The 26,309-nt window shown below is 43.7% G+C and overlaps 1 protein-coding gene and 1 long non-coding RNA gene across 5 annotated transcripts in view; one reads left to right on the forward strand and one right to left on the reverse strand.

The window, feature by feature from the left end:
• Positions 1–26,309, forward strand: part of RELN (reelin) — a 906,715-nt gene that overhangs the window by 575,449 nt on the left and 304,957 nt on the right. For all 4 annotated transcript variants that reach the window (XM_075345182.1, XM_075345183.1, XM_075345181.1 and 1 more), the window contains 7 exons: positions 4,586–4,698; positions 5,191–5,399; positions 13,884–14,012; positions 16,305–16,414; positions 21,352–21,418; positions 22,763–22,996; positions 24,717–24,878. In XM_075345182.1, the coding sequence (XP_075201297.1) occupies positions 4,586–4,698; positions 5,191–5,399; positions 13,884–14,012; positions 16,305–16,414; positions 21,352–21,418; positions 22,763–22,996; positions 24,717–24,878 (1,024 nt within the window). The remainder of the gene's footprint in view (positions 1–4,585; positions 4,699–5,190; positions 5,400–13,883; positions 14,013–16,304; positions 16,415–21,351; positions 21,419–22,762; positions 22,997–24,716; positions 24,879–26,309) is intronic.
• The window catches only part of LOC142303636 (uncharacterized), a 94,985-nt gene continuing 69,778 nt past the window's right edge, over positions 1,103–26,309 (reverse strand). Inside the window, exon 3 of the long non-coding RNA XR_012753045.1 lies at positions 1,103–1,232. This is a non-coding gene — a long non-coding RNA (uncharacterized LOC142303636). The remainder of the gene's footprint in view (positions 1,233–26,309) is intronic.

Genomic DNA, 26,309 nt, shown 5'->3' on the forward strand with positions numbered 1-26,309 from the left:
ACGGCCTACCTGGAGATTTTGGCCAAGAACCTCCACTCCTCCATCAAGGATCTTAAGATGGGTCGTCATTTCATCTTCCAACAAGACAACGACCCAAAGCACACAGCCAAAAAAACCAAGGCCTGGTTCAAGAGGGAAAAAATCAAGGTGTTGCAGTGGCCTAGTCACTCTCCTGACCTTAACCCAATTGAAAACTTGTGGAAGGAGCTCAAGATTAAAGTCCACATGAGACACCCAAAGAAATGAGATAACTTGGAGAAGATCTGCATGGAGGAGTTGGCAAAGATAACTCCAGAGACCTGTGCCAGCCTGATCAGATCTTATAAAAGATGATTATTAGCTGTAATTGCAAACAAGGGTTATTCCACAAAATATTAAACCTAGGGGTTGAATAATAATTGACCCACACTTTTATGTTTAAAATTTATTAAAATTTAACTGAGCAACATAACTTGTTGGTTTGTAAGATTTATGCATCTGTTAATAAATCCTGCTCTTGTTTGAAGTTTGCAGGCTCTAACTTATTTGCATCTTATCAAACCTGCTAAATCTGCAGTGGGTTGAATACTACTTGTAGGCACTGTATCATAGCTCTTCAATACAATACCTTTTGTATTATTCTAGTATTATATGTATAGCTCCTGTAAGCACAGCTCCTGTAAGATGTAAGCACATCTCAGCAGGAATCACATAGTACTGGATTGTTATTTAGATTAGATACTTCTTCCTCCCCTGTTATGTCCCATAGTTCTTTTTCTGGCACAGAGATCAGACCAAATGAACGGAAGTTGTCACTGGGCTCCTGATGGTCGGTGTGGATGTTTTGGAGTAAATGACAGCTGCCTGAGCATGTATCCTGAAAACACAATTAGTCTGCTTCACTGCTTCATACAAACTGAGCTGACAGTTTTATTCAGCAGTAACAGCAGGAGCCGACACCTTTGCTAGTGAAGTGCTGCAATCTGAATTTCAAAAGCAAATGGTTTAGGTAATCTAATCCCTGACTTGGACATCTGAAAAGAGACAGAATTTGTATAATAAACACAGTGGCAGGGCCACTGGCCATTTGGAAAATGCTAGATGAGCTGGCACCTACCTAGTGCTGCTCTGACACTTGGTATCTCACAATATCTTCAGCAGTGCAGGATGGAGAATGAAGGGAGCGGTGTAAGTGCTAGATCATTGGATAATGCAATGCATGATGGAACTTGTAGTAATAAAGCACAGTAAGTCTGGGGAGAGAAAGTGATACATGTAAACATTGGAGCTGCAGCTGGGACACATTAAGTGATGCTATCTGCATGAAAAAAGGTTTATATTACTATAATACGAGTGTGGAAGCATTTAATGGCACATAATAGCACGATGGATGAATAAAAAATTAAATTGAGTTAGTATAGCCGATACTGTCTTTTAAATTGTGTTCCACTTTGCGAAGCTTTATGTATCAGAGGTTTTTTTTGTAATTTACAGAAAGAATAAAACGGTGAATTTAAATTTTTATGGCTACATTTTTTTGGTTCCCTTGAGGAGCTTCAACCTGCAATGTGCTCCCTTTCCCCCTCTCCCCCCTCCCCCCCGCCCCCTCTCCTTCTCTCTCTCTCCCTCTCCCTCCCTCCCTCCCTCTCTCTCTCTCACTCTCTCTATCTCTCTCGTTTATATTGACCATAGAATCCAAATTACAGCCTGCTCTGATCACTACAAGTGCTGGCTGTATAACAGAGACAGCATTGTGTATGTAGCTCAGCACCTGAGCTCACTTCTTTCACCAGCAGATAACACATTATATATGTTACACATACAGTATATTTGTTTGGTTCAGTTGTATGTTTAGTTCCAAAATCCAAGCCATAGAAGAAGAATATCACATGTATACCAGGACTACTGGCCTTGTACTTTTGAAAGGATTATTTTTGAAGGATTATTTTAACAATCATTCTTTATAGATATCTGTGTAAAGTATGTACAGTAAATGCACTCAATACTTGATCGGGGCTCCTTTTGCATGAATTACTGCATCAATGCAGCGTGGCATGGAGGCGATCACCCTGTGGCACTGCTGAGGTGTTATGGAAGCCCAGGTTTCTTTGATAGCAGCCTTAAGCTCGTCTGCATTGTTGGGTCTGGTGTATCTCATCTTCCTCTTCACAATACCCCATAGATTATCTATGGGGTTTAGGTCAGGCAAATTTGCTGGCCAATCAAGCACAGTGAGACTGTGGTTATTAAACCAGGTAGTGGTAGTTATGGCAGTGTGGATAGGTGCCAAGTTCTGCTGGCAAAAAATAAATTTCCAACTGGAAAAAAATTGTCGTCAGAGAGAAGCGTCTTAAAATCCGAATGTAGTTTACCGGGGGGTGGTGAAGAGGGGTGAAAGGAGACAGAGGCAATGCTATGTGGTGTGCTGCCGGCTCTGCTCTGTGCGGTGCTGTTCTGTGCGTCGGACGTCTTGGCTCAGCTCTGTGTGGCGTGGTTTGACTCTGTGTGGCTTGGCTCTGTACGACGGGGCGCTGCTCTGTGCGGCCGGCGGTGATACACTGGCCATTCTGAAGATCGCAGCGGTGAGCGCTTCAGCAATGTCGCAGCGTGTAAAGCACCCTTAAGACAAGGCAAGGAGATTCAGAAAGCCTGCAAACCTGTATGATGTTTCCAGGGGGTAAGGGAACGAATGCAACAGGGGTGCTAGTCCTGATCTGGCATGTTCAAAGACGTTTGCTAAATTGACTGAGGGGATTTCAGTATAAGGGTACTTCTTTAAGCATGTGCAGGTTGCTCTCCTTCACAGTTATATAGCCTTCCCCAATGTGACCACCATCATCTGATCCATATAAGTTAAAAATAGCATAAAATGTTATCCAAAAAGAAAAAATAGAATATGATTCTATCCCTGATGTCTATAAATCAGCATACATCTGTGAATGAATTTTTAGAAATAAATACTCAAGTTTAAAACAAATTATCAGCTTCCTCGTGTGCAATAACTGATTAAAACATTTATTTTATTGTTCAGCTGTTACACAGGGATTTCCTGTCTTGTATCTAAAGGGGGCTTTACACGCTGTGATATCGGTAACAATATATCGTCGGGGTCATGTCGTTAGTGACGCACATCCGGCGCCATTACCGACATCGCAGCATGTAACACAAATGAACGACGATCAACGATTGCAAAAATGGCTAGCGATGTCGAGCGCGATAGCACCTGCCCTCGTTGTACGTGCGATATTGTGTGATCGCTGCCGTAGCGAACATTATCACTACGGCAGCGTCACACGCACATACCTGCTCTGCGACGTCGCTCTGGACGACGTCCAATAGAAGCAGAGGGGCGGAGATGAGCGGGACGTAACATTCCGCCCACCCCCTCCCTTCCGCATTGCCGGTGGAGGCAGGTAAGGAGAAGTTCATCGCTCCTGCGGTGTCACACACAGCGATGACGGAACGACGAACAACATCGCTAATAAGCAGAGAACGATTTTTTGTTTCAAGACGACCTCTCCACGGCAAACGATTTTGACCGCTTTTGCGATCGTTTAAGGTCGCTCATAAGTGTCACACACTGCGATATCTTTAGTGATGCCGGATGTGCGTCACAAACAACGTGACCCCGACGATAATTCATTAACGATATCGTAGCGTGTAAACCCCGCTTGAGAATGATTTGTGCCAGGACTAATATCAAAGCAGTGAGAAGTTTAATAAGATTTTGAAGTTTAATTACAAAATATTAAAGTACAAACAAAACCAATATACAGACACAAGGACAGATTGATGGGTGAGCATCTGCTGAAATCCCATAATAAACAGCCCCAATTAGAAGTAATGTATAGCCCATAAATCTTTATTTAAAGGTATATCAATTAAAGTATATGAAAATGTAACCATATATACTGGTACATCACAGTAATTGAATAATTGGAACAAAGAATAATGATTTGGAACAAAATATATCAGCAATACCGCATATAATGTGTAGGAATCACACATATGGAAATAAAGTAGAAACAGTATTGTAGAGCTCACCCACCAAACGCCCCACAAATGGATGCAAGAACACCGCACACTTTATTGCATGCTATATATACAAGATTAAGTGGGAAAGGGCAAACAAACCATCGATCTGACAGATGTATTATATAACTGCAAATTGTGGCATATGAGTATATGGTTAATTACTTCAATAACTTGAGCAACACATGGATGTATCCATTCTTTGACTGATTAATTGAAAGAATTTATTCTTTCTTTTTTTTTCATTGGTCTTTAAAGGAGATTAATTAGATCTTTATTAATTTATTTAATCTGTGGCTAGTTTAAGGAGTTAGCTTAAAGCTGCATAAATTTTGTTACTTTTACTCCTCACAATGTATAAATTAGACCATAAAAATGTCCTCTAATAATGGATATTTGTTTGTTTATATTTACACTTTTTTGTTGTTTGGAATAACTTTAATTTCCTCAAAGCGTTTACAAAGCTTTGTGGAAATTATCTTCGTTACATTTAACTTTTCATAATGGTTAATTTGGTAATAGCTTTTTTTTAATGATAATATATTTTTTTTATTTATGTGCGATTATTATGTAGGTGGACTCTGCAGTCCAGGAGAATCCCATGAAAATGATGTTGTCTTATATGCACAGGTTGATGGTAGAAAAGAACATATTATAATGGATACCCTCTCCTATTCATCCTACAAGGTAAAATCTGCAACGAGAACATTTAAGTAAAGCCCAACATATAAATTAGACTGATGTCGGCTGCACCTGCTGATAACAATGGGTTCGGCCAACACTGTAATTATGGTGTCTTGTACAACTGATTGTTGGAAGGGGTAGAACGGGCATGTCCAATTTCGGATTGACAATCACTTTTTTTCTTCTGGAGTTGGATTTCTCATAGAGAAGGCAAGAACACTCGGCGAATCAAGTGCTCCTGCGTATGGTAGTATGGGCTGAGATGACTGTTGGCCAAACAAGAATCTGACTGTGGTTTAATGTGCATGACCATCTTAAGACTGGAAAGGAAGCTATGCTGAAAAGTATAATCTCCAGTGCTTTCTTATTATACTAGCAGAGCCTAGAATACCTAAATCTTAATCTGTGCACATTTATTTTAGCTTTTGACAACTCAGCAATTCAGTTTCTGGTGTCACATACTTTGACTCATTTAAACATGTTTGTTCTTTTAAGGTGCCTTCTTTAGTTTCTACTATTATCAGCCCCGAATTGCAGACAACTGCCACAAAGTTTTGCCTAAAGCAAATCAGTCACCGAGGAGACAACTTAAATGTTTGGGCTGTGGACTTTTTCCACGTGCTACCTGTTCTGCCTTCTACTGAATCCCACATGATACAGTTTTCTATAAATCTTGGATGTGGATCTCATCAGCCCGGAAACAGGTAAGTCTCACAATATGAAAGTCAAATGCCTGGGAGAAATCAGAATCCTGCTTTTTGTGCACAGTGTTTGCATAAATACTCCTAATGGACCAGCTTTATGCCTATAGATGGTGTAATGGGGTTGTCAAAACCAAGAAACTTAGCAATTTACTGCTTTGTTTTTTTTTAAATTCACTGTGTTCTAAAGAGGTGGCATCCAGTCATCTAGACAAGAAGCTCATCCCTTACAAGCCTTTTATTAGAGACATTGTGTTAGACCTTTTCAGTATACTTTATAAATTCTTCACAGTTTCCAGTCTTTTCATTACTTTTAGGAGATCTACAGTAAATTTGTCCTGATCTTGTGATAAACACAGTTGCATGACTCTATAGAAGACATAATTCGGATATCTGTACTGGAACAAACCGAGTACATGTGTCTGTGTCCATCACATGGTCATGACATTTATAAATCTACAGGAAGTAAATAATGAAGGTTCCCATTGGATGATTGTAAGGATATAATGAGTATCGTATATTGCAAAACTGATAAAAAAAATTATTTGCTAAAACGTTTATATTAAGGTTGCTTTACAATATTTTTGAATCTCCTGGCACTTTAGACCATTCTGCCATCTTTTGTACTATACATATTCACAGTAGTGATGTAATACTTTTACCCCATTTAATATGCAGTTTGTTCCATTTTTGCCTCTCTGCATTCTTTATGCAGAAAACACCTTTTTTTGGTGCCTTTTTTTTCCATAGTTCTCACATCCTCAGTTATACAGTATTTGCAATCTATATACTTTTATCATTTATTACTTGTATTGAATACATGTTTTGTTTTATTTTTCAATATCAGCCTCAGCAATTCCATTTAAAACAGTATTTCCCCTCTGTTGTTATGCCGTGATGACTGTTACCATTGGCAGTACAACTTTTAACAGCCTTTATTGGAAAACCAGCGTAGCCAGAGGGTGGCGCAATTGCGCAAACACAGTTGCTGTGCCATTCCCTAAGTTTACATTGTCATTAATGTACAGCACTGCACGTTTATTGCCATCTTCAACCGTCATATATTTACAGCTGGGGTTTTTTTCCTACGATTTATCTACTTTTTATGTTCTTCAGGGATTTGAATTATATGTGTACAGTACCACATGTTTTAAAATTTAGCTTAATCCATAACCATGGGACATGTATTCTACTTTACAATACTGTCACATTCTCATTTCTACATAGACTTAGCTGGATGTCAGTAATCCATTTCAGTTTCTAGAATTTAAAGCATAATAATACTGCAGTTCATTAAAACCTCTCAGTAATCTACAGCAGTGCAAAGCACACATTTACACAACCCATTCTGTCAGTTCCTAATCCAGCTGACTGTATGTATAATTGAGCCAATGAAACAATAGTATGTAACATAATATTTCTATGCTTTGCAAAATTTTTAGCCTTGTGACAATGAATCATGTTAAGATTTCTATTATCTACTTCTTAGGTATTAAAAGTGCCTACTTATTCATTAACAAAATTAGGTCAAACATTATTTTCTGGGGGGGTATGTATAAAGCAAAAAACACTAAAAATAGTAAAACGATATATATAAACATATATTTTATTAAGCATGCTTACAGAAAAAAAAATATTTTAAAAGCTGTGCACATATATATATATATATATATATATATATATATATATATATATGTGTGTGTGTATATATAGTGTGAGGTAGCGTCGTCGGCTGCGCTGCAGAAGACACGGGATCCAGGCACCAAGGTTCACAGCACACGGTTTATTATCCAAAGAAAAGTCCACAATAGTACATATGTGCCTTTCCGGCAGAGAACTCAGGGAGATGTGATCACTCCCTCACACCCGGCACACCTGCCCTCGTTCCTGTTTCCTTTTAACCCTTCCTTAAGCCTGTAGGGAAACAGGATTAACCCTGGAGTGGAGTTATTTTCTATCATGGAGTGAGCACAACCGGGGCGAGACATACCGGCCGTCATAGATAACCCCGGTCACAGTCTCACACACCCCCCCCCCCTCAGTTCAAGCGTGCGGGGTTGAACTCCCGCCATCAAACACGGGCCGCGGGACAAGGCATCGGCGTTGCCCTGCAACCTACCGGCCCGGTGTTCAACCGTAAACCGGAAGTTCTGCAGAGAAAGGAACCACCGGGTAACCCGGGCATTCCGTTCCTTGGCGGACCTCATCCAGACCAGTGGAGAGTGATCCGTCACCAAGCGAAACTGACGTCCCAACAGGTAATAGCGTAGGGACTCCAAGGCCCACTTAATCGCCAGGCACTCCTTCTCCACTACGCTATAATTCCGCTCGGGAGGGGTGAGCTTCCTACTTAAGAAGGTGACGGGGTGTTCCTCCCCCTGAACCACCTGAGACAGCACTGCCCCCAGGCCGACCTCCGAGGCGTCAGTCTGTACTATGAACTCCTTCCGGAAATCAGGGTTTACAAGAACGGGCTGTCCGCACAGGACCCCCTTCAGGGCCCGGAAGGAGTCCTCGGCCTGTGGAGTCCAGCGCACCATGACGGACTTCTTGCCTTTGAGAAGGTCCGTCAAGGGGGCTGATAGTCCCGCAAAATCGTTTACAAACCTCCTGTAGTACCCCACGATACCCAGAAAGGCCCTAACCTGCTTCGTGGTCAGGGGTCTAGGCCACTTCTGGATCGCCTCAACCTTGTTAATTTGGGGCTTAATCACTCCTTGGCCTATTACGTAGCCCAAGTAGCGGGCTTCCGTGAGTCCCAACGCACATTTCTTGGGATTGGCTGTCAATCCGGCTGTTCGAAGCGCGTCCACCACCGCTTGTACCTGTTCCAAGTGGGTCTGCCAATCGGAGCTGTAAATAATGATGTCATCAAGGTACGCTGATGCATACGCCTGGTGGGGTTCCAGCACTAAGTCCATCAACCTCTGGAACGTGGCCGGAGCGCCATGTAACCCAAAAGGCAAGACAACATAGTGGAAGAGACCCTCCGGCGTAACAAAAGCGGTTTTCTCCTTGGCGGACTCCGTCAGTGGCACCTGCCAGTACCCCTTGGTCAGGTCGAGCGTGGTAAAATATCGCGCCTGTCCCAGCCTATCAATCAGCTCATCCACCCGGGGCATGGGGTAGAGATCGAACTTGGATATTTCGTTCAATCTCCTAAAGTCATTGCAGAACCTTAAGGAGCCATCGGGTTTTGGTATTAGGACAATTCACTCCGGGATTTTTCGATGACCCCCAGGCGTAGCATTGTCTTCACTTCCTCTGATATGGCTTGTCTTCGAGCCTCCGGCACCCGGTATGACTTCAGGCGTACCTTCAGGTGAGGCTCGGTGACAATGTCATGTCGTAGCAGACTGGTCCTACCCGGCAACTCGGAGAAGACATCGGGGTTCTGCTGAACCAGCCGTCTGGCCTCTTGCCTCTGTTGCTTGGTGAGGGCTTCTCCAATCCTTACTTCCGGTTCGTCCTCTCCGGAGGTTGCTGGAGCCGGGTTTGAACGACCCGAAGAGGAGGGAGATGGGGGAAAATCAACCATCAGGCTTTCCCGTTCCTGCCAAGGTTTTAATAGATTGACATGGTATATTTGTTCAGGTTTCCGCCTACCGGGCTGCAATACCTTATAGTTGACCACCCCGACTCTTTCCTTTATCTCGTAGGGGCCTTGCCACTGAGCCAGGAATTTACTCTCCGCCGTGGGGATCAATACCAACACCCGATCCCCGGGTTTAAAGGTCCGCACGGTGGCTTGTCTATTGTAGCGGCCGCTTTGCGCGGCCTGAGCCTCCTGTAAATGCTCCTTCACAATTGGCATGACCGCGCTTATGCGGTTCTGCATTCCTAAAATGTGTTCAATCACACTTTTATGGGGGGTGGGCTCCTGCTCCCAGGTTTCTTTTGCCAGGTCCAACAATCCCCGGGGATGTCGCCCGTATAACAATTCAAAAGGCGAAAACCCCGTGGATGCCTGTGGCACCTCTCGTATGGCAAACATCAAATAGGGAAGCATCATATCCCAGTCTTTCCCGTCTTTGAAAATCACCCTTTTGAGCATGGTTTTCAGGGTTTTATTGAATCGTTCCACTAAACCATCCGTCTGAGGATGATACACAGACGTACGCAACTGCTTGATCTGGAGTAGCCGGCATAGCTCTTTGGTCACTTTAGACATGAATGGGGTCCCCTGATCCGTAAGGATCTCCTTGGGCAACCCCACCCGGCAGAACACAGCAAACAACTCCCGAGCTATAAGCTTCGCCGCAGTATGTCTGAGAGGTATCGCCTCTGGATACCGGGTGGCATAGTCAACGATCACTAGGATATGCTGGTGCCCTCGAGCAGACTTTACGAGGGGCCCCACCAGATCCATCCCTATCCGTTCAAAAGGGACTTCTATAATGGGTAACGGTACCAACGGACTGCGAAAGTGGGTCAGGGGTGCGGTAAGCTGACACTCCGGGCAGGTTTCGCAGAATCGTTTTACCTCCCCAAAGACCCCAGGCCAATAGAACCTTTGCAATATTCGCTCCTGCGTTTTCTTGACCCCTAGGTGACCACTCATCAGGTGTTTATGAGCCAAGTCGAGGACCCGCCGGCGATACGGCTGGGGCACCACCAACTGCTCTACCCCTACGGCCCGTATTTCATCTACCCGGTAGAGTAAATCCTGCTTAAGAGCGAAATGGGGGTACCTTACCTGGGCACCGGGCAGCTGTGCCACCCCGTCAACTACTGTCACCCGACTCCGGGCATGTATTAATGTAGGGTCCTGGAGTTGGGCTGTCCCAAACGTATCCGGGGACGCCTCCAACTCCGGGATGGGCTCGACCGTCTCAGCCTCTCCTGCCAATACCTCTAGGGGCGACCTATCAGGTTCACATTCTGTCCCTATCATGGGGACCCCTACGGCAGGCGTCCCGGATTCAGGATTGTAGGGCTCAGGTCCCGGACTGACCAATATCTGATGGGACTTAGGAGGTCCCTTCCATAAAGTCCAAAAATAGGGCAGATCCCTTCCTAGGATCACATCATAGGGAAGAGTATTAATAAGTCCCACCTCATGTTGCACCTGACCGCGAGGTGCTGTGATGGTGACTATCCCCGTGGGATAGTCTCGGCGGTCCCCATGTATGCAAACCACCCCCACGGTACGTCCTGTGGCCTTTACTTTAGCCCTTAGGGTTGATCGCACAAGGGTCACTAAGCTTCCGGAATCCAACAAGCCTGTAACCGGACATCCATTGACTTGTATTTGGCACAAGTGGGGCTCAGTCTCTGGGTAGACCAGGTCAGCGGTACACACCACCTGAGCATACATTGAACCCCGCCGGGTAACCCCACAATCCATGGGCTCCGTGGTGAGTGGACACTGGGCTTCCATATGTCCCACCCGCTGGCACCGCCAACATCTAACAGGGAAGGACACCCCCTTGACGAGTTGTCGTTTAGGGTACATAGTTTTCCGGACCTCAGGGACGGAGGGTGCGGCCTCAGACGGGACGGTAGCGGACTCCCGCACCGGTGTCAGCGGTGGGTCCTTGGCCCTAGGCTTGGAGGGGCCGGACCGACGGGCGGTACGCAAAGTCTCAGTGTCCCGTATCAAGTCCTGCGTAGCCACATGCCGCTCTACCAGGCATACTAATTGGTCCAGGGTACTTGGGTCGCCCTGTCCAACCCACCGTTGAATGGTGACGGGTAAAGTGCGTACAAAACGGTCAACAACTACCCTTTCTACCATTTGCGCCGGGCTCAGAGTGTCAGGCTGCAACCACTTTTTTACGAGATGCAACAAGTCATAGGCCTGGGAGCGTACGGGTTTGGCTTCCTCATAGAACCACTGACTTACCCGCTGAGCCCGTACATATGTATTCACCCCCATCCGAGCAAGTATTTCGGCTTTCAGGGTTGCATATTCTAAGGCGTCCTCGGTACAGAGGTCCAGATATGCTTTTTGGGGCTCCCCCGTCAGATAGGGCGACAATACCTCAGCCCACTGGGGGGTTGGCAGTTTTTCCCGCTCGGCCACCCGCTCAAACACCGCCAGGAACGCTTCCACATCATCCCCCGGGGTCATCTTTTGCAACGCTTGTCTCACCGCTTTCCGGACGCTGCTGTCGTCACCTGGTCCCGGGGTTGTTGCTGCCGGTCCGGCCCGGATCGACTTGGCCAGGAGGACCATATGTTCTTGGTGCCTCTGTTCCTGCAATTTCAAGGATTGCTGCTGATGATCCAACGTCCAGAGCAGGTGTGTATTCGTCTGTTGTTGCTGTGCCGTAGCCTGAGCCAGCTGCTTTAATATGTCCTCCATGGCGTCGCCGGGTTTGGGCTGTAGTATAGCCGCTTGAATCCAGGACATGTGCTACCGGGTCACCAGAAATGGAAGCTACACCTCACCGGGCTGGCATGCCCGCATTCTCCACCATATGTGAGGTAGCGTCGTCGGCTGCGCTGCAGAAGACACGGGATCCAGGCTCCAAGGTTCACAGCACAAGGTTTATTATCCAAAGAAAAGTCCACAATAGTACATATGTGCCTTTCCGGCAGAGAACTCAGGGAGATGTGATCACTCCCTCACACCCGGCACACCTGCCCTCGTTCCTGTTTCCTTTTAACCCTTCCTTAAGCCTGTAGGGAAACAGGATTAACCCTGGAGTGGAGTTATTTTCTATCATGGAGTGAGCACAACCGGGGCGAGACATACCGGCCGTCATAGATAACCCCGGTCACAGTATTACAATAGACATTGACAAAATTATTGGTACCCTTCTGTTCTTGAAACTGGCAAAAGTATTTTTTAATTTAAATGTACAGAATGTCAACTATAAATCCCTAAATCCCACTTTTCCCAATAAGAAAAATAGTTAACTATAAAATAATAAACCTAGTTTAAAAATAACCCTGTAATGCGACGAAGGTGGGAAAAAAAAAAGTTTTATCCTAAAGGCCCAAAATTATACAGTCCTTAAAGGAGTTGTCCACGACTAGGATAACCTCTTCTCAGTTTTCATGTTTCCCGCAATTAAAATTTATACTCACTTTCCGTGTAGATACCATCTAGTGGTGCTAGCGCTCGTGTTCCTGGGACTCATATGAGGTTGTGACATCATGCGAGCCCTTTGTCCAATTACCACCGGCTTCTCTCTACCCACCTTCAGAGAAATTCGTGAATCAACAGGAAGTTAGTGCTGTGGCTGCCGCTCGCTTTCTGTTGATTACTCCTGCTGTAGCTGAAGGCAAGGAGAGAGAAGTTGGCAGTGATTGGACATGCGGCTCGCATGATGTCACAACTTCATGTGAGTGCCAGAAACGTGAGCTCCAGCACTGCTGGAATAGCATGGGAGGTGGGTATATGCTTTTATATTTTAATTGGGGGACACATAAGGAATGAGAAACGGTTGTTTAGTAGTGGACATCCCCTTTAAGGGGTTAATTTGAATGTAAAATGAAAACCAAATATAGTAAGTGGACATACCAAAAACACATTAAAAAATCCTTAGGAACACATGTAACATATTAGAAATGTACACAGTTGATGTCATCCAATATGCATTAAACATATAAAATTCAAGGTAAACAACAAGTAAAACCATCTAAATGTTCAGTGCAGTTCAAATGTATTAGGCGGGTCTATGAAAATAAAATTCTGCCAGGTGAAAATACTTTCAAAAATAGAAGAAATAATAGTTTGTTCTTTATCTTTTAAAAAAAAAATAGCAAAGTGAATGAACAAAAGGGAAATCAGTATTTGGTATGACCACTTTCTTTCAAAGTAGCTGCAATGCGTCAATTTTTCTAGGTACAGTTAGGCTATGTGCACACACTGCGTCTTTATGACGCTGCATTTTTGTGCGTTTTTGGCCTCTAAAAACACACAAAAACACACCCGCGGCAAAAAAACGCGGCAAAAAACGCATGCGTTTTTACCGCGATTTGGTGCGTTTTTGGCTGCGTTTTGCTGCGTTTTTGATCTCTGCATTTTTCTGCGTTTTTCCAATGCATTGCATGGGGGGAAAACGCAGGAAAACGCAGGAAAGACTTGACATGTCCATTTTTTTTTCTAAGCTAAAAAACGCAGCTTAAAAAAAAAAGTTGTGTGCGGACAGTAAAAATGAAAACTCATAGACTTTGCTGGGGAAGCAAAGTCATGCAATTTGGAGGCCAAAAATGCAGCCGAAAAACGCGCTAAAACTACGCGAAAAACGCACTGTGTGCACATAGCCTTACACACTTACACAGAGTTTAAAGGAACTTGTTTTTTTTAATTTCATAAATGCCTGATTTAAATTGCAAATAAGATATTATCTTTAGTGCTTTTAAACATAAATAATACATGTAACAACACATTTTTAAATGTGGCATTTAAAGCACCAGGTAACCTACAGTGTACTTGGTATCACTTGTTATCACACAATTTTGCTGGAAAGTCTGTTTTGTATATTTCATATAAAAAACTATATTAACTTTTTTTTATATTTTAAATATCACTAGTGTTAGCCTGGAATTTTCAACCAATCATGGCAGGACCTGGTCTTTATTGCATTCTGAATGTCTGCCAGAGCTTTGTGCAGGCCCTCATCTGCCCCACAGCACCATATATTCATCTGAAAACTACAGTGGGTAAGAAGGAATTTCAGTCTTATACAATCACTAGTTTAAGGCCTCGGTTCCACTTGCGCATAGCTTCTGATGCGAAGGCATCGGAAGCAATATGCTAATGACCCTCTGCTGCGGGTGTAAGCCAAGGGTCATGCGACTGTGATCTGATCTTGCAATCGGATCACAGCTACGGAGAAGCGGGAGGGATCACTTTCTCCCCATCTCCTCTGCTGCCTGTCTCTGCGTACATCGCACTGCGGTTGAATGACATGTGAGTGCAGTGCGATGTTTCACACACTCCCATAGACTTGTATGGGTGCATGTGAGCTGAGACTCACTACCAAACACAGCATGCTGCGATTCATTTCCCATTTGGCATGAGAAATCATTAGCAGATGGACACTGCCCCATAGTTTTGCACTGGTGTAAGTGCAATCCGATGTTTTATCCGATTGCACTCGTCTGTGCAAAATGCAAGTGGAACTGAACCCTAACCTGTATTCTTTCACTAGACTTAAAGCGTAACCGTCATTTTAATTTTTATTTCAAAAACTGCTAATACATATGAAAATAAGCAACTTTGTAATATATCTTTTCAGAAAAACTGCTCCTGGATTGATTTTTCAATTTTAGTTCACTGGTAAAATCTGTTTTCAGTGAATACAGATTTTTCAGTATTGAAATGGGAGATAGTAGATTCTACTCATAAGATTCCCATAAGATTTTATGGAGACGGGAGGAAGGAAGAGCTAGAAGCAGACATTTTCTGTTGCTACCTGTGTTTTTCCAAAAATAAGACACTGTCTTATACTTATTTTTGCCCCTCAAAAAAGCACTATGGCTTATTTTTGGAGGTGGTCTTATTCTTGGAGAGTCATTCTTACCAGACCTGGACGTCTACGTGGCTCCCAGGTCCTTCTGTGACCTCCGGTGGGCACTCCCAGAAGTTATGCTGCATGCCGTCCTCCCCTGCTTCTGGACGACACTCACACACCGCAAATCATACACACACAGACTCACTCATTCACTCACTCTTAACATCCAGCATTACAGAATGCTTCCGGCCCCAAGAAGAAATCTGTGTCGCTGGATGTGGTGAGTCTCTGTGTGTGTGTGAGATACGATGTGTATGTGTGAGATCGAATGTGTGCGGGGGTGCGATCACTGCAGGTCCTCTGCTCAGCATCTGGTGAGTGTGATTGTGGGGTGCCCGCTGTCTATAATAAAGTGTATCAAACCAAAGAAAAAACCTCTAAAACATCACGTTTATTAAATCCATTTAAAATAGTCATTACCAAATATAAGCACTAGGGCCATACCCAATTGTGAAGTCACTGACCAATGTCGTGAAGTGCATTAAAACAGGTGAAGTTCTGGATAGGGCAGTGGGCAATATAAGCGTGCAATAGTGTCGCTCCAATTTAAGCACTATCAAGTAGATTAATAAGATATCACGATATTCAGAATAAAGGGTCTGATACTCCCTAAAGCTGACCCCTTCCTAACAACGGAGGTTAGATTCACCTTAATGTTTTGGGTGCCCCCGTTCCTCGGCAGCTAACCCTATTTGCCCCTGTCTCTATCACATAACCGGAACCACCACCATGTGCAATGTGCTGAAGTGATTACACAGTCATATGTCATTACTTATAGTCAAAGGTTAGACCCTGATCCCATTCAGAGTATATCAATCCCCAATTGCACAGAATACCATCTGGCTATAATAGATGGGGGATACATCAGGTTAGGGTCCTAACTTACATATAGAGATAATAGGCCTGAGAGTCCCAGTACTTATCTGCCAGGAGTGATGTTGATCCCACTATAATAAAGTGTCCTGCAGTATCTTTAACTTTTTTAGCTGCATGGACACTTCATTATTGAACCGCGACTAGGGCTTATTTTTGGAGAATGGACTTATATTTAGGCCTTGCTTCAAAAGTGCTGAAAATCCCTGCTAGGGCTTATTTTTGGGGGAGGTCTTATTTTTGGAAAAACATGGTAGTTCTTCTGAAATTACAGTTTCAGTTTAAAATTTAACTATTATTCCAGGAGAACTTGCAGCAGAATTTCATTGTCTCCCTCTCTCTCCATTTTATGTTCACTGAAGACATTTCTCTAACAATATGTTATACAAAGTTGCTTATTTCCATGTCTACCATTGATTTACATACTAAAATTTAAAATGATGATTATTTATTAAATTAAGCGCTATCGGCAATTGTGAACTATAGTTTAATGGTAAGATTATATGACCCATAATCTTGAATCAAAATGTTATCTTATATTAATCTAGATATTTATATTACTTAGATGGAATAGGATTACAACCCCGCTCCCAAATGCGGCACTTACCAGGAACACACGTCTACGATGGAGACAGAATGGACCTGTTGTGGGGAACATGTGGGCACTTGATAACAGTTAGTATTAATATTCTTAATCAATACTAAGATAATAATACCCTGCTGTTGAAAGGTTTCTATTATTAGTATTATAACATTTTCAATAAACCTTTTGGGCTTTAATTGCTTTAATTTATCAAAATGAAAGGAAATAAATTCACCTAATTTCAGTGGCGTAGCTTGGCGGGGCAGACAGCATACTCGGGTGCTCCCTTATCAGGGCGGAAGTATACACATAGGGAGGATTGTTTTTGAGGTTGCGGGGCAGACAGCATACTTGGGTGCTGCCCTTGTCAGGGCGGAAGTATACACATGGGGCATGACAGGGGATAAGTTACACCATTACCCTGGATCTGCCTGTTGTCTTCCTACCTGTGCTTTCTTGCTCATATGATTGGTGACAAATTCATTCCTGGAGAAGAATCGGGTGAGATTGACCCTGTTTTTTTGATTATTGCACCTTATGTTTTTTGTACTTTGCACTTTATAACCTATTTAGGTTTTCAATATACCGTATTTTTCGCTTTATAAGACGCATTTTTGTTCCTCCAAATTTTGGAGGAAAGTAGGGGGTGCGTCTTATAATCCCAATATACGGATTATATACTGCAGGGTCCAGGGGAGGTGGGGGCAACTCTGGAGCGGTGCTGGGGGCTGCTGGGGGGGCTGGTGGAGGCTGGTAGAGGCTTGTGAAGCTGCGGGAGGGAGCCTTTGATCTCCTGCTCCCGCTCATATAATATGCACAGCCGCTGTCCATCACCGTGGTGCTGAAACCACACCACGGCGATGGGCTGGGGGAGCGGCGCATATTATATCTGCCTGCGCCCCCTTTGATGGCACATGCCCACCCCTGTGTTAGATATGGCCCCCATGCTGCTGCCATAGTAAAATAAAAACTTTCCTTACCCCCTCCAGCGTGTCTCCCCGGTCTCCCTCCTGCTGCTGTGATCATGCACGCAGAGATGTCACTCTGCTGTGCAGATCACATGATCGGCTCCGAGAACCAGGAAGTGCAGGCAGGAGGCCGGAGCTCAACCCCAAGGAGTGAGACACGAGGGAAGACAGTACTGGAGAAGGTAAGGAAAGAGTTTATTCTTACTAAAAGCAGCAGCATGGGGGCGATATCTAACACAGGGTGATGTGTGCCAGCCACAGGGGGCCATGTGCCAGCCACACGGGCCATGTGTCAGCCACAGGTGACAGTGTGCCAGCCACAGGGGGCCGTGTGCCAGCAATAGGGGCCGTGTACCAGCCATAGAGGACATGTACCAGTCACAGGGGGCCGTGTGCAAGCCATAGGGGCCGTGTGCCAGCCATAGGGGCCCTCTGCCAGCCACAGGGGGCCATGTGCCAGCCATAGGGGCCATGTGCCAGCCATAGGGGACATGTGGCATCACTGGGAGCCGTGTACCAGCCATAGGGGCCGTGTGCCAGCCATAGGGGACATGTGGTATCACTGGGGACCATGTGCCAGAAACAGGGGGGCCATGTGCCAGCCATAGGGGCCGTGTGCCAACCATAGAGGACGTGTGCCAGCCATAGGGGACGTGTGCCAGCAATAGGGGACATGTTGCATCACTGGGGGACGTGTGCCAGCACAAGGGGGATATATTCAATATAAGTTGGCCATATCCAGATTAAGGGGCTAATTTTTGGATGGGGGCTATGAGGGACATATACTCTATATGATTTGTTAGACGGACACTGGCATTATAAGACGGACCCCATTTATTAAAAAAAAAATCTCTATTCCTTCATCAAATTTGGGGGTGCGTCTTATAATCAGGTGCGTCTTATAAAGCGAAAAATACGGTATGTATTAAAAGTTAAGTTTTAGTCCCTGCTATTTTGGATTGATCTGTAGGACGTTTTTGGCTGTAATTGACTCTGCTTTGCAGAATTGGCTTTTATATTATGGCGTAGCTTAATGCTCATGGGCCCCAATGGGCCCCCAACTATTTAAGGTCTTTAGCAGTAATGGTCTTTTCCTATGGGTCAACTTTTTGACCCTTTTAGGCCCCAAAGGCTCCAGGGCCCTGGTACGATTGCAACCTCTGAACTTAGCCCTGACTAATGCTGTCCATCATGCATAATGGTTTGCCGTTCGGAAATCATAGATGATGCACACAATAATTAACCTAAACATACACTCACAACAAACTGCAAAATTCTGGTAATTTCTCTTGCAACACATGGTTTAATACTTTAGCAGTTTAGAGGGGAATGTATCAACAGGAGGTAAATCAGCAATGTATCTGTTGCTGGCTTTTGCTGTAATGCCGCCAGCTGAGCTGCTGATTACGAAGGTGGTGTGTGAATTCAATAAAAGGCATCAGCCCTTTTGGCACACAGCCATGTAACTTTGTGTGCTTTTTGAGAGATACATTATTATCGGAATATCTATTTTAACACTGTTGTAGGCATATGGATGGATTAATATTATTTTCAGTTAGTCTACATGGCATGGATGAGTTTCAGGGAAAAGGAGCTGTATTATAGAAACCATCTGAATTCATGGTGACTGTCCTATCAGTCACATGCTAACCCTTTTGTGTATATGTGACGCCCTGGTCTATCGGGTCATCACAGGACATTGTGCAATCTGTCCTTCTGCATGGTGTCCATCTCCTCCTTGGTTACGGGTCCCTGGACTTTGGTGTTGCTAAGAACAAGCTAATCAAAATCCTAGAAACACTCTGCACCACACCCACCAGACACACCAATGGGTAGCCTGAAGGGAATAGGGCCGCCCACTTGGGGGGTTGGTTAGGGAGGGTCAGGAGCAGTCAGTTGTGTGGTGACTCTCAAGAGGAAAGGTCACACGTTAGTTGAAGGAGGTTAGGAGCTGGGCTCATCAGTTACTAGGTGGCAGACGTTGGTCTGCAGCTGGTAGGAGCTGGAACCCCGGTTGCAGCGGATCGAGTCAAGGGGCACGGAACTGCCGAGCAGGGCAGCCGGCGGCCTTGAGCCATCTCCGGGCAGGGGCCAGGGCACGGCGGGGTACGTGGACCCTAGGCCGAGAAGTAGCTTCAAGCGTCCTGGTAATTTACCTGACGAGGGCGAAGACTTCACGATTTGTCCTCCACCCGCTCCAAAATCGGGGTACTAGCGCAACGAGGGGGGTAAGACTTTCCCAATACATAGTCCAGAAAATCCCAAGCGTGTACCCTGAGAGCATGCTCACTCCGTTAGCTATACGGGTGAGCGGGCCCCAACTAGTTCTATACTACAGGGGCCAACCAGTAAAGAAAGTGCCAAGGAAAAGGTCACAGGCTAACAAGCAACACCATCGGGCACGGGATCCCAGCATACTCCCTCCCTGCTACAGCGGTGCTAAGAATTCTGGTTTACAAGTTGTCGGTGTCAGCGTTATTGGACTGAGTGAGTACGCAGTGACCCTTTCCTCCCCAACGGTGCTCCCCACTCACCATCAGCAAGCCCCGGAGCGCTTCCCCCTACCCACGAAGGGGATAAACACCTGGCTGCCATTCCATTGCCACCGGGCGCTCCCAACAGCAGCGGTGGTAGCCACCTTACCACATACCGTGGGTGGCGTCACGAACTCTAACCACAAAATCCCCTGTAAATACCCCCCTTTTATTTCGGTTGACCGTACGACCCCTCCTAGGTCCAGAGACCCCTCAAGCCACCGCGGATTCAGATCCGAGCAGCAGCCCAGCTGCTGGCGCTGGGGTGGTATATATACAATCTGAATATTTAAGGCTCTGTAATTCTTCAGGATGTCAAAAAGACAACATTAGACTACTGTTGGGACTAGAAATGAGTCGACATGTTGAAGTTCGGTTTAGCAGGTTCAGTCGGACTTTAGATAAAGTTTGTTTCGGAACCCAGACTTGACCTGAACCCCAATGAAAGGCACTGATTGAGCAGTTCAGGTCTCCACCCACATAAAGCTAGCCATTAACCGAACACTTACATCTGACAACCCTGATTTTACCCCCAGTTGGAGCCGTTCAGACACTCCAAGCGGCTCGCACTGGGTCGAGCATAGAGCGTACCTGAGAACAACGATGCTCGATCGAGTGGTTAGCATACGTAAAGCACCAAAACTCTGAACTCGAAGACTGATTTTTTATAAACTCCATGTTCAATACAAACGCCGAACTTTACTTTTCAGGTTCGCTTATCTCTAGTTGTGACAAAAAACTAAAATTTGGACTGAGAACAGGTTCAGAAAAGCAAATGTAAATATGTCCAATTTTCATATTTTCATCCATATTGTCATTCATACTCCACTGTTACGTGGATGTCTGCTTTTTACATGAGTATGGCATTTGTATTTATACATCAAAAGTTTAAAATGTACATGATCAAACACAGTTCTCTATGTAGAAAACATTTTTTGGTCTTGGTCTGGATGAACAACTCTATCATCTTAGCCATTTTCAATAACATTGATTGGTGTGCTGCATTCAGTATATGGTATCCAATTTTAACATAAAACGTACAAATATGTGTAATATGCTTGTCGGAACGAGCCCTTAAAACAGTGCTAGATGTTAGGGTATAAAGATCTGTCATGTTTTTATTCTTTTCCAAGTTAAATGCAATATTTCTTGTATCATGTTTTTTTTTTGGGTGGCAAATAGAAATCAATACAAAGTACTGTGTATAATTTATAGTTTTAATTATTTGCCAGAGGCCTATAACTGTATACTTTAGGATTTACTGAACATGTAATTTTGCATTGTCTAAAAACATCATGACAGTATAGATGAATATCTCAGATTCTCGGTGATTTAAGGTTCTAGAAAGGTCAGAAGTATAGTAAGCAGATATTTACGGGTGCTATGTTACATTGCCCCTGAAAAATGTATCCTTTTCATTCAGCACCCTTACCACGGATTTATTATCAGCACTTTCCCGGCTGTAATCAGAGGATACAATTTTGGAACCACAAATCAATTGATGTGTAAATAAAATTTGTCTTACAGTTTATATTGGACCATCATGTCTGAAATTCTGCTCGGGTCGAGGACAATGTACAAGAACTGGTTGCAAGTGAGTGTCACATATATCTTACAAATACCTCATCTGCTGCTGGATGCACTTATTACTGCAGTCTAGGCCAGACCTCCCACATGACACTTTGTCTTGAAGTGATGAGATTTTGCTCTATTGATTTTTCCCTGTGTTTTTTATTGTGTAATCATTCTTGCCATCTGAGTTAAAGCATATATCTGTCAGATGTGGTTTCTCGCTATTTGTGGATAGGTTTTAATCTGAATTTGATCTAATATTTCTTGGTAATAAAGTTTGTATAACATTTTAAATATATGAGAAGCTAAACTATGGGATGGCTACTTGTAGCCTCTCTGTATATGTTTGTTTCATGTTATGAGTTTACATTTTTTTTTTCTTTTTTACTAAAAAAAGATCTTGTATGGTAAAGTCAATATGTGTTGACTAACAATACCATCTGATATAGAGTAATAAAATACTTATAATATACTTAAAGAGGATCAAACTCCAGGATTTTGTGATGTAAGATGCTGAATCCAGGCATACCTGTTGTAGAAAGATGGGATGCTTGGTTGCAGAGATATATTTAATCAAAGTTGCAGAAATACACTGCACTTGGATTGACAGGTGCAACGGGGGCGGGCCTTTGTGGGTCGGGTCCTCACTGTAAAGTCCTCCTCCAGCTTCCTCTATGATGTGCCCCCTGTTGTTTATTTGAATCTTGCGCCGTTCCGCCATTGCTGTTGTTGGTGGCATGTGCGCATTGACACAGTGATTCTGTCTTCATTAAAATAGTGCTGCGATCGCTGGTGCCATTTTATTGAACACACTGCAGTGAAGACCATGAGAGGCATCGGCGCTTGCGCAGTTTATTTTTTTTTACATCTGCTCACGTGCCCCTACCGCTCATAGTCTTCACCTCAGTGTCTTCAATAAAATGGTGCCGGAGATCGCAGTTCACACATGCGCGGTCTTCAGCAAAATTTGTATGAAGACAGAATCACTGTCAGTGCGCACGTGACGCCAACAACAGCAATGGTGGTGCGGCGCAAGATTCAAATAAAGAAAAGGGGGCACATCATAGAGGAATCTGGAGGAGGACTTTACAGCGAGGACCCGACCCACAAAGTCCCTCCCCTATTGCACCTGTCAATCAAAGTGCAGTGTATTAACTTTGATTAAAGATTTTCTGCAACCAAGCATCCAATGTTTCTACAACAGGTATGCCTGGATTCAGCATCTCCCTGCCTGTATGGCACTGCCTTTACCTTATATAGCAAAATCCTGGTGGTTGGTTCTCTTTAACATCCTGCAGGCATTAAATAACGTGTCAATATCATGTAGCTACACGTAGGCTTTAATTGAACATTTTTTATATTACAGGTGTGAGCCTGGTTTTTCAGGACCAGCTTGTGAAATGGCTTCACAGACTTTCCCAATGTTTATTTCAGAAAGCTTCACCAGTTCCAGGCTTTCTTCTTACCACAATTTCTACTCTATCCGTGGTGCTGAAGTTAGTTTTGGCTGTGGTGTTCTTGCTAGTGGCAAAGCTTTGATTTTTAACAAGGATGGGAGAAGGCAGCTCATTACTACCTTTCTCGATAGCTCGCAGTCCAGGTGAGTTGGTAGGAGAGCTTTAAATCTATTAAGACTGCTTCAGTTTGTACTTTACTAATTAGCCTTGTTAAAAAATAGGAAATCAAATATTTATATATCACTGCTTTGTTCTCCTAAATTGCCTGCAGAATTTGTGCAGAAATAGATATAATTTTCTTCCCCTATCTAACAACCATTCAAAGGTTATTTGTTTTTGGCGACATTTGTTATTGAGCAGTGTACACACTGAGTATGTCATAGTGAATGTCATGTTCCCGGAAAGAAAATAACACTGAATGCTGGAATACTTTTCCTGGCTTTTTTTTATGGAAGATATGAATACAGCCTAAGCTGAAAGATTTCATATATTACACTCCACAGAAAATCTTTTACTAATTTTTAATTAATATTGTAAGAGTTAAAGGGAATCTGTCAGCAATTTTTTGCTATATAATACAGCAGGACAGTGTAGGAGCTGAGACCATAAATCCAGGAATGTATCACTTAAGGCCGCTTTACACGCTACAATATATCTTACGATATGTCGTCGGGGTCACGTCGTTAATGACGCACATCCGGCATCGTTTGACATATCGTAGCGTGTGACAGCTACGAGCTACTGTGAACGAGCAAAAATACTTACCTTATTGTTTCTCATTGACACGTCGCTTATTTTCAAAAAATCAAACGTCCTTCTGTGCTCCGGTTGTTCATCGTTCCTGAGGCAGCACACATCACTCTTGTGTGACACCCCGGGAACTATGAGCTGCAGCTTACCTGCGTCCCGCCGGCAATGCGGAAAGAAGGAGGTGGGTGGGATGTTTACGTCCCGCTCATCTCCGCCCCTCCGCTTCTATTGGCCAGCCGCTGTGTGACGTCGCTGTGACGCCGAACGTCCCTCCCTCTTCAGGAAGTGGATGTTCGCCGCCCACAGCGAGGTCGTTTGAAAGGTAAGTACGTGTGACGGGGGTGACCGACTTTGTGCGACCTAGGCAACAAATTGCCCATAACGCACAAACGATGGGAGCGGGTGCGATCGCTCATGCGAACGCACGATAACTCGTAGCGTGTAAAGCAGCTTTTAGTTTCACCTAGTTAACTGATGCAACAGTTGTGATAAAATCAGAATTTTCTCAGCTGCAGATCTAGCAGAGCTCAGAATGCTGAGCTGTGTACAACCCCACTCACACCACCTTCTGTGTACAGTGACAGAAATTGATGGGGGCATTGTTGGACCAGGAGGCACAAGATATGTAGTCCTGTAGTGATAATCTCCTGCTGATAAAACAGTAACTTTATTGAAACAACAATCTAGTCTAGTCTAGTAAGTGACACATTGCTGAACTCAAGGTCTTTGTCTTTATATAATCCTGCTCAGAGATTACATAGAAAAAGCCTGCTGACAGATTCCATTTAAGGCTTAAAATTGATGTCCTATACTTGGATGGTGGACACATGAGTCCCTTTAGGTCTGTATTTCAAAACGGTGGAACTCAATGTTACACTCTGTGATACCACTTTGGTCCACCTTTTCTAATAGAAGTATTGAAAATAAAATTAGTGATAGACTATGGTACAATATGAGAGCATGACATGTAAGTGGATCTTGTTAATATGACACGAGCATGGAAAATATATTCCTATATTATAGATTGTCTGATGCATGGAAGCATCTTAGATAAAAAAAAAAAGTATGAATTGCCTTTTCTAAGATTAAAGTGTTTAAGAATTTTATCCACAGATTTCTGCAGTTTACCTTACGGATTGGAAGTAAATCTGTTTTAAGTACATGCAAGGCCCCCAATAAGCCAGGAGAAGGTGTTTTACTCCACTACTCGCATGACAATGGCATTACTTGGAAGCTTCTAGAGCATTTTTCTTACCTTAACTATCACGAACCAAGGTATGTACATGCGTATATGTTGAAACTGTAAAACATGGTCTACTGTTTGTTGCTGGTCATATTGATAGAGAGGAGCACATGACATCTTTGATTACCTTTGACCTATGAGATGTCTTTACTACTGCTTGATGGTAGGTTTGGTCACATGCAGTTTTAACAAACTGAATCATTATTTGGTGTTTGATGGTAAAAATATGGTAAATAGATTGAAAATGTATATATAAAATACAAAAATAAAGAATAAAACTAGCTGTTTCTCATTAATAAAACAAGTGTTTGAGTATTCACATGAAGTACACACTTTTCATTTACACTTATAATATTCAATATTATTTCATAGCCTTTACTTAAAGAAGTGTAACCCGTTTAAATATGGTTTCCTGCCAGTCTGTGTTTACTATGCCGCTTACTAACATGTCTCAGTATGGCTAGAGATTGCTTGAGGTAGTCAAGTGCTGTATATAGACTGTGGGCACTGCAGGGATTTAACAGGTGAGCATGGGCTTTTTTACTTAAGGCATCTCTTAGAGCTGGCAGATTTTTCTTAACAATCCAGAAACCTCTTCAAAATTGTATTAAGCACTTATCGCATATCAGTTTGTTCTACTCTAACAGCTTCATTAAAACCTGAACATGGAAAAATAAAAAAATATTTTTTTTTCCACTATTAAACCAGTCCTTGTTAATGACTTCACATGTTTTCTGGCTCGACCTTTGGATCACATGTCCACATTACCACATCCTTCTCCCTCTACCTAAAAAAATATTAATTTATTTCCTTGATCTTGAGTCATTATTACTGAATATCCCTTCCTGGCTACTCATTGCACCGCTAATTTAAAAAAAATAAAAAAACATGTACATGGCAGTTCACAATGTTATGTCTCACCTGAATAGGTGAATTCTTAAAGCCCTTGGCCAGAATGCAGCCCAGACAGATGACGTTGGTACAGCAGGGCAGTCCAGTATAAAGAATAAATGCTATGAAAGGTGGATGGAAACCAGAGAGAATTTGAGTTGTAGCCCCCTTAGAAGTACGAGACTCAGTATAGCAGACTGATGAAGCAGAGTAGATATAGTGACACAGCAAAGTAGAGTTATCAATGAGGCGGAACAGAGTCGGTCATATAGTCCTCTGCAGAACTCGTATGTAATAAAGCAAAACCAAGTGTGTAGTCGAGCCTGTTATGCCAGGAGGCACAATTTTGTGATGATCAGCAGAGTTGAGTAACGTAGTAGAGCCTAGCATGCCTGCACCTGAGCAGGAGAAACAGCCTACAAGGCCAGTGGGCCTAATCGCATTGGGTTGACTCCGCAATTTGAAACACTGAGAAACAGAAATAGAACAAATGAGCGAGTGCTGGAACTGGGACAGGTGAATAACACACAATCTCCAACATCTATACATCTCTTCCCCAATCTTCCAACACC

The sequence above is a fragment of the Anomaloglossus baeobatrachus genome, chromosome 4, assembly GCF_048569485.1.
Source record: "Anomaloglossus baeobatrachus isolate aAnoBae1 chromosome 4, aAnoBae1.hap1, whole genome shotgun sequence".
In the NCBI taxonomy this organism is placed as follows: domain Eukaryota; kingdom Metazoa; phylum Chordata; class Amphibia; order Anura; family Aromobatidae; genus Anomaloglossus; species Anomaloglossus baeobatrachus.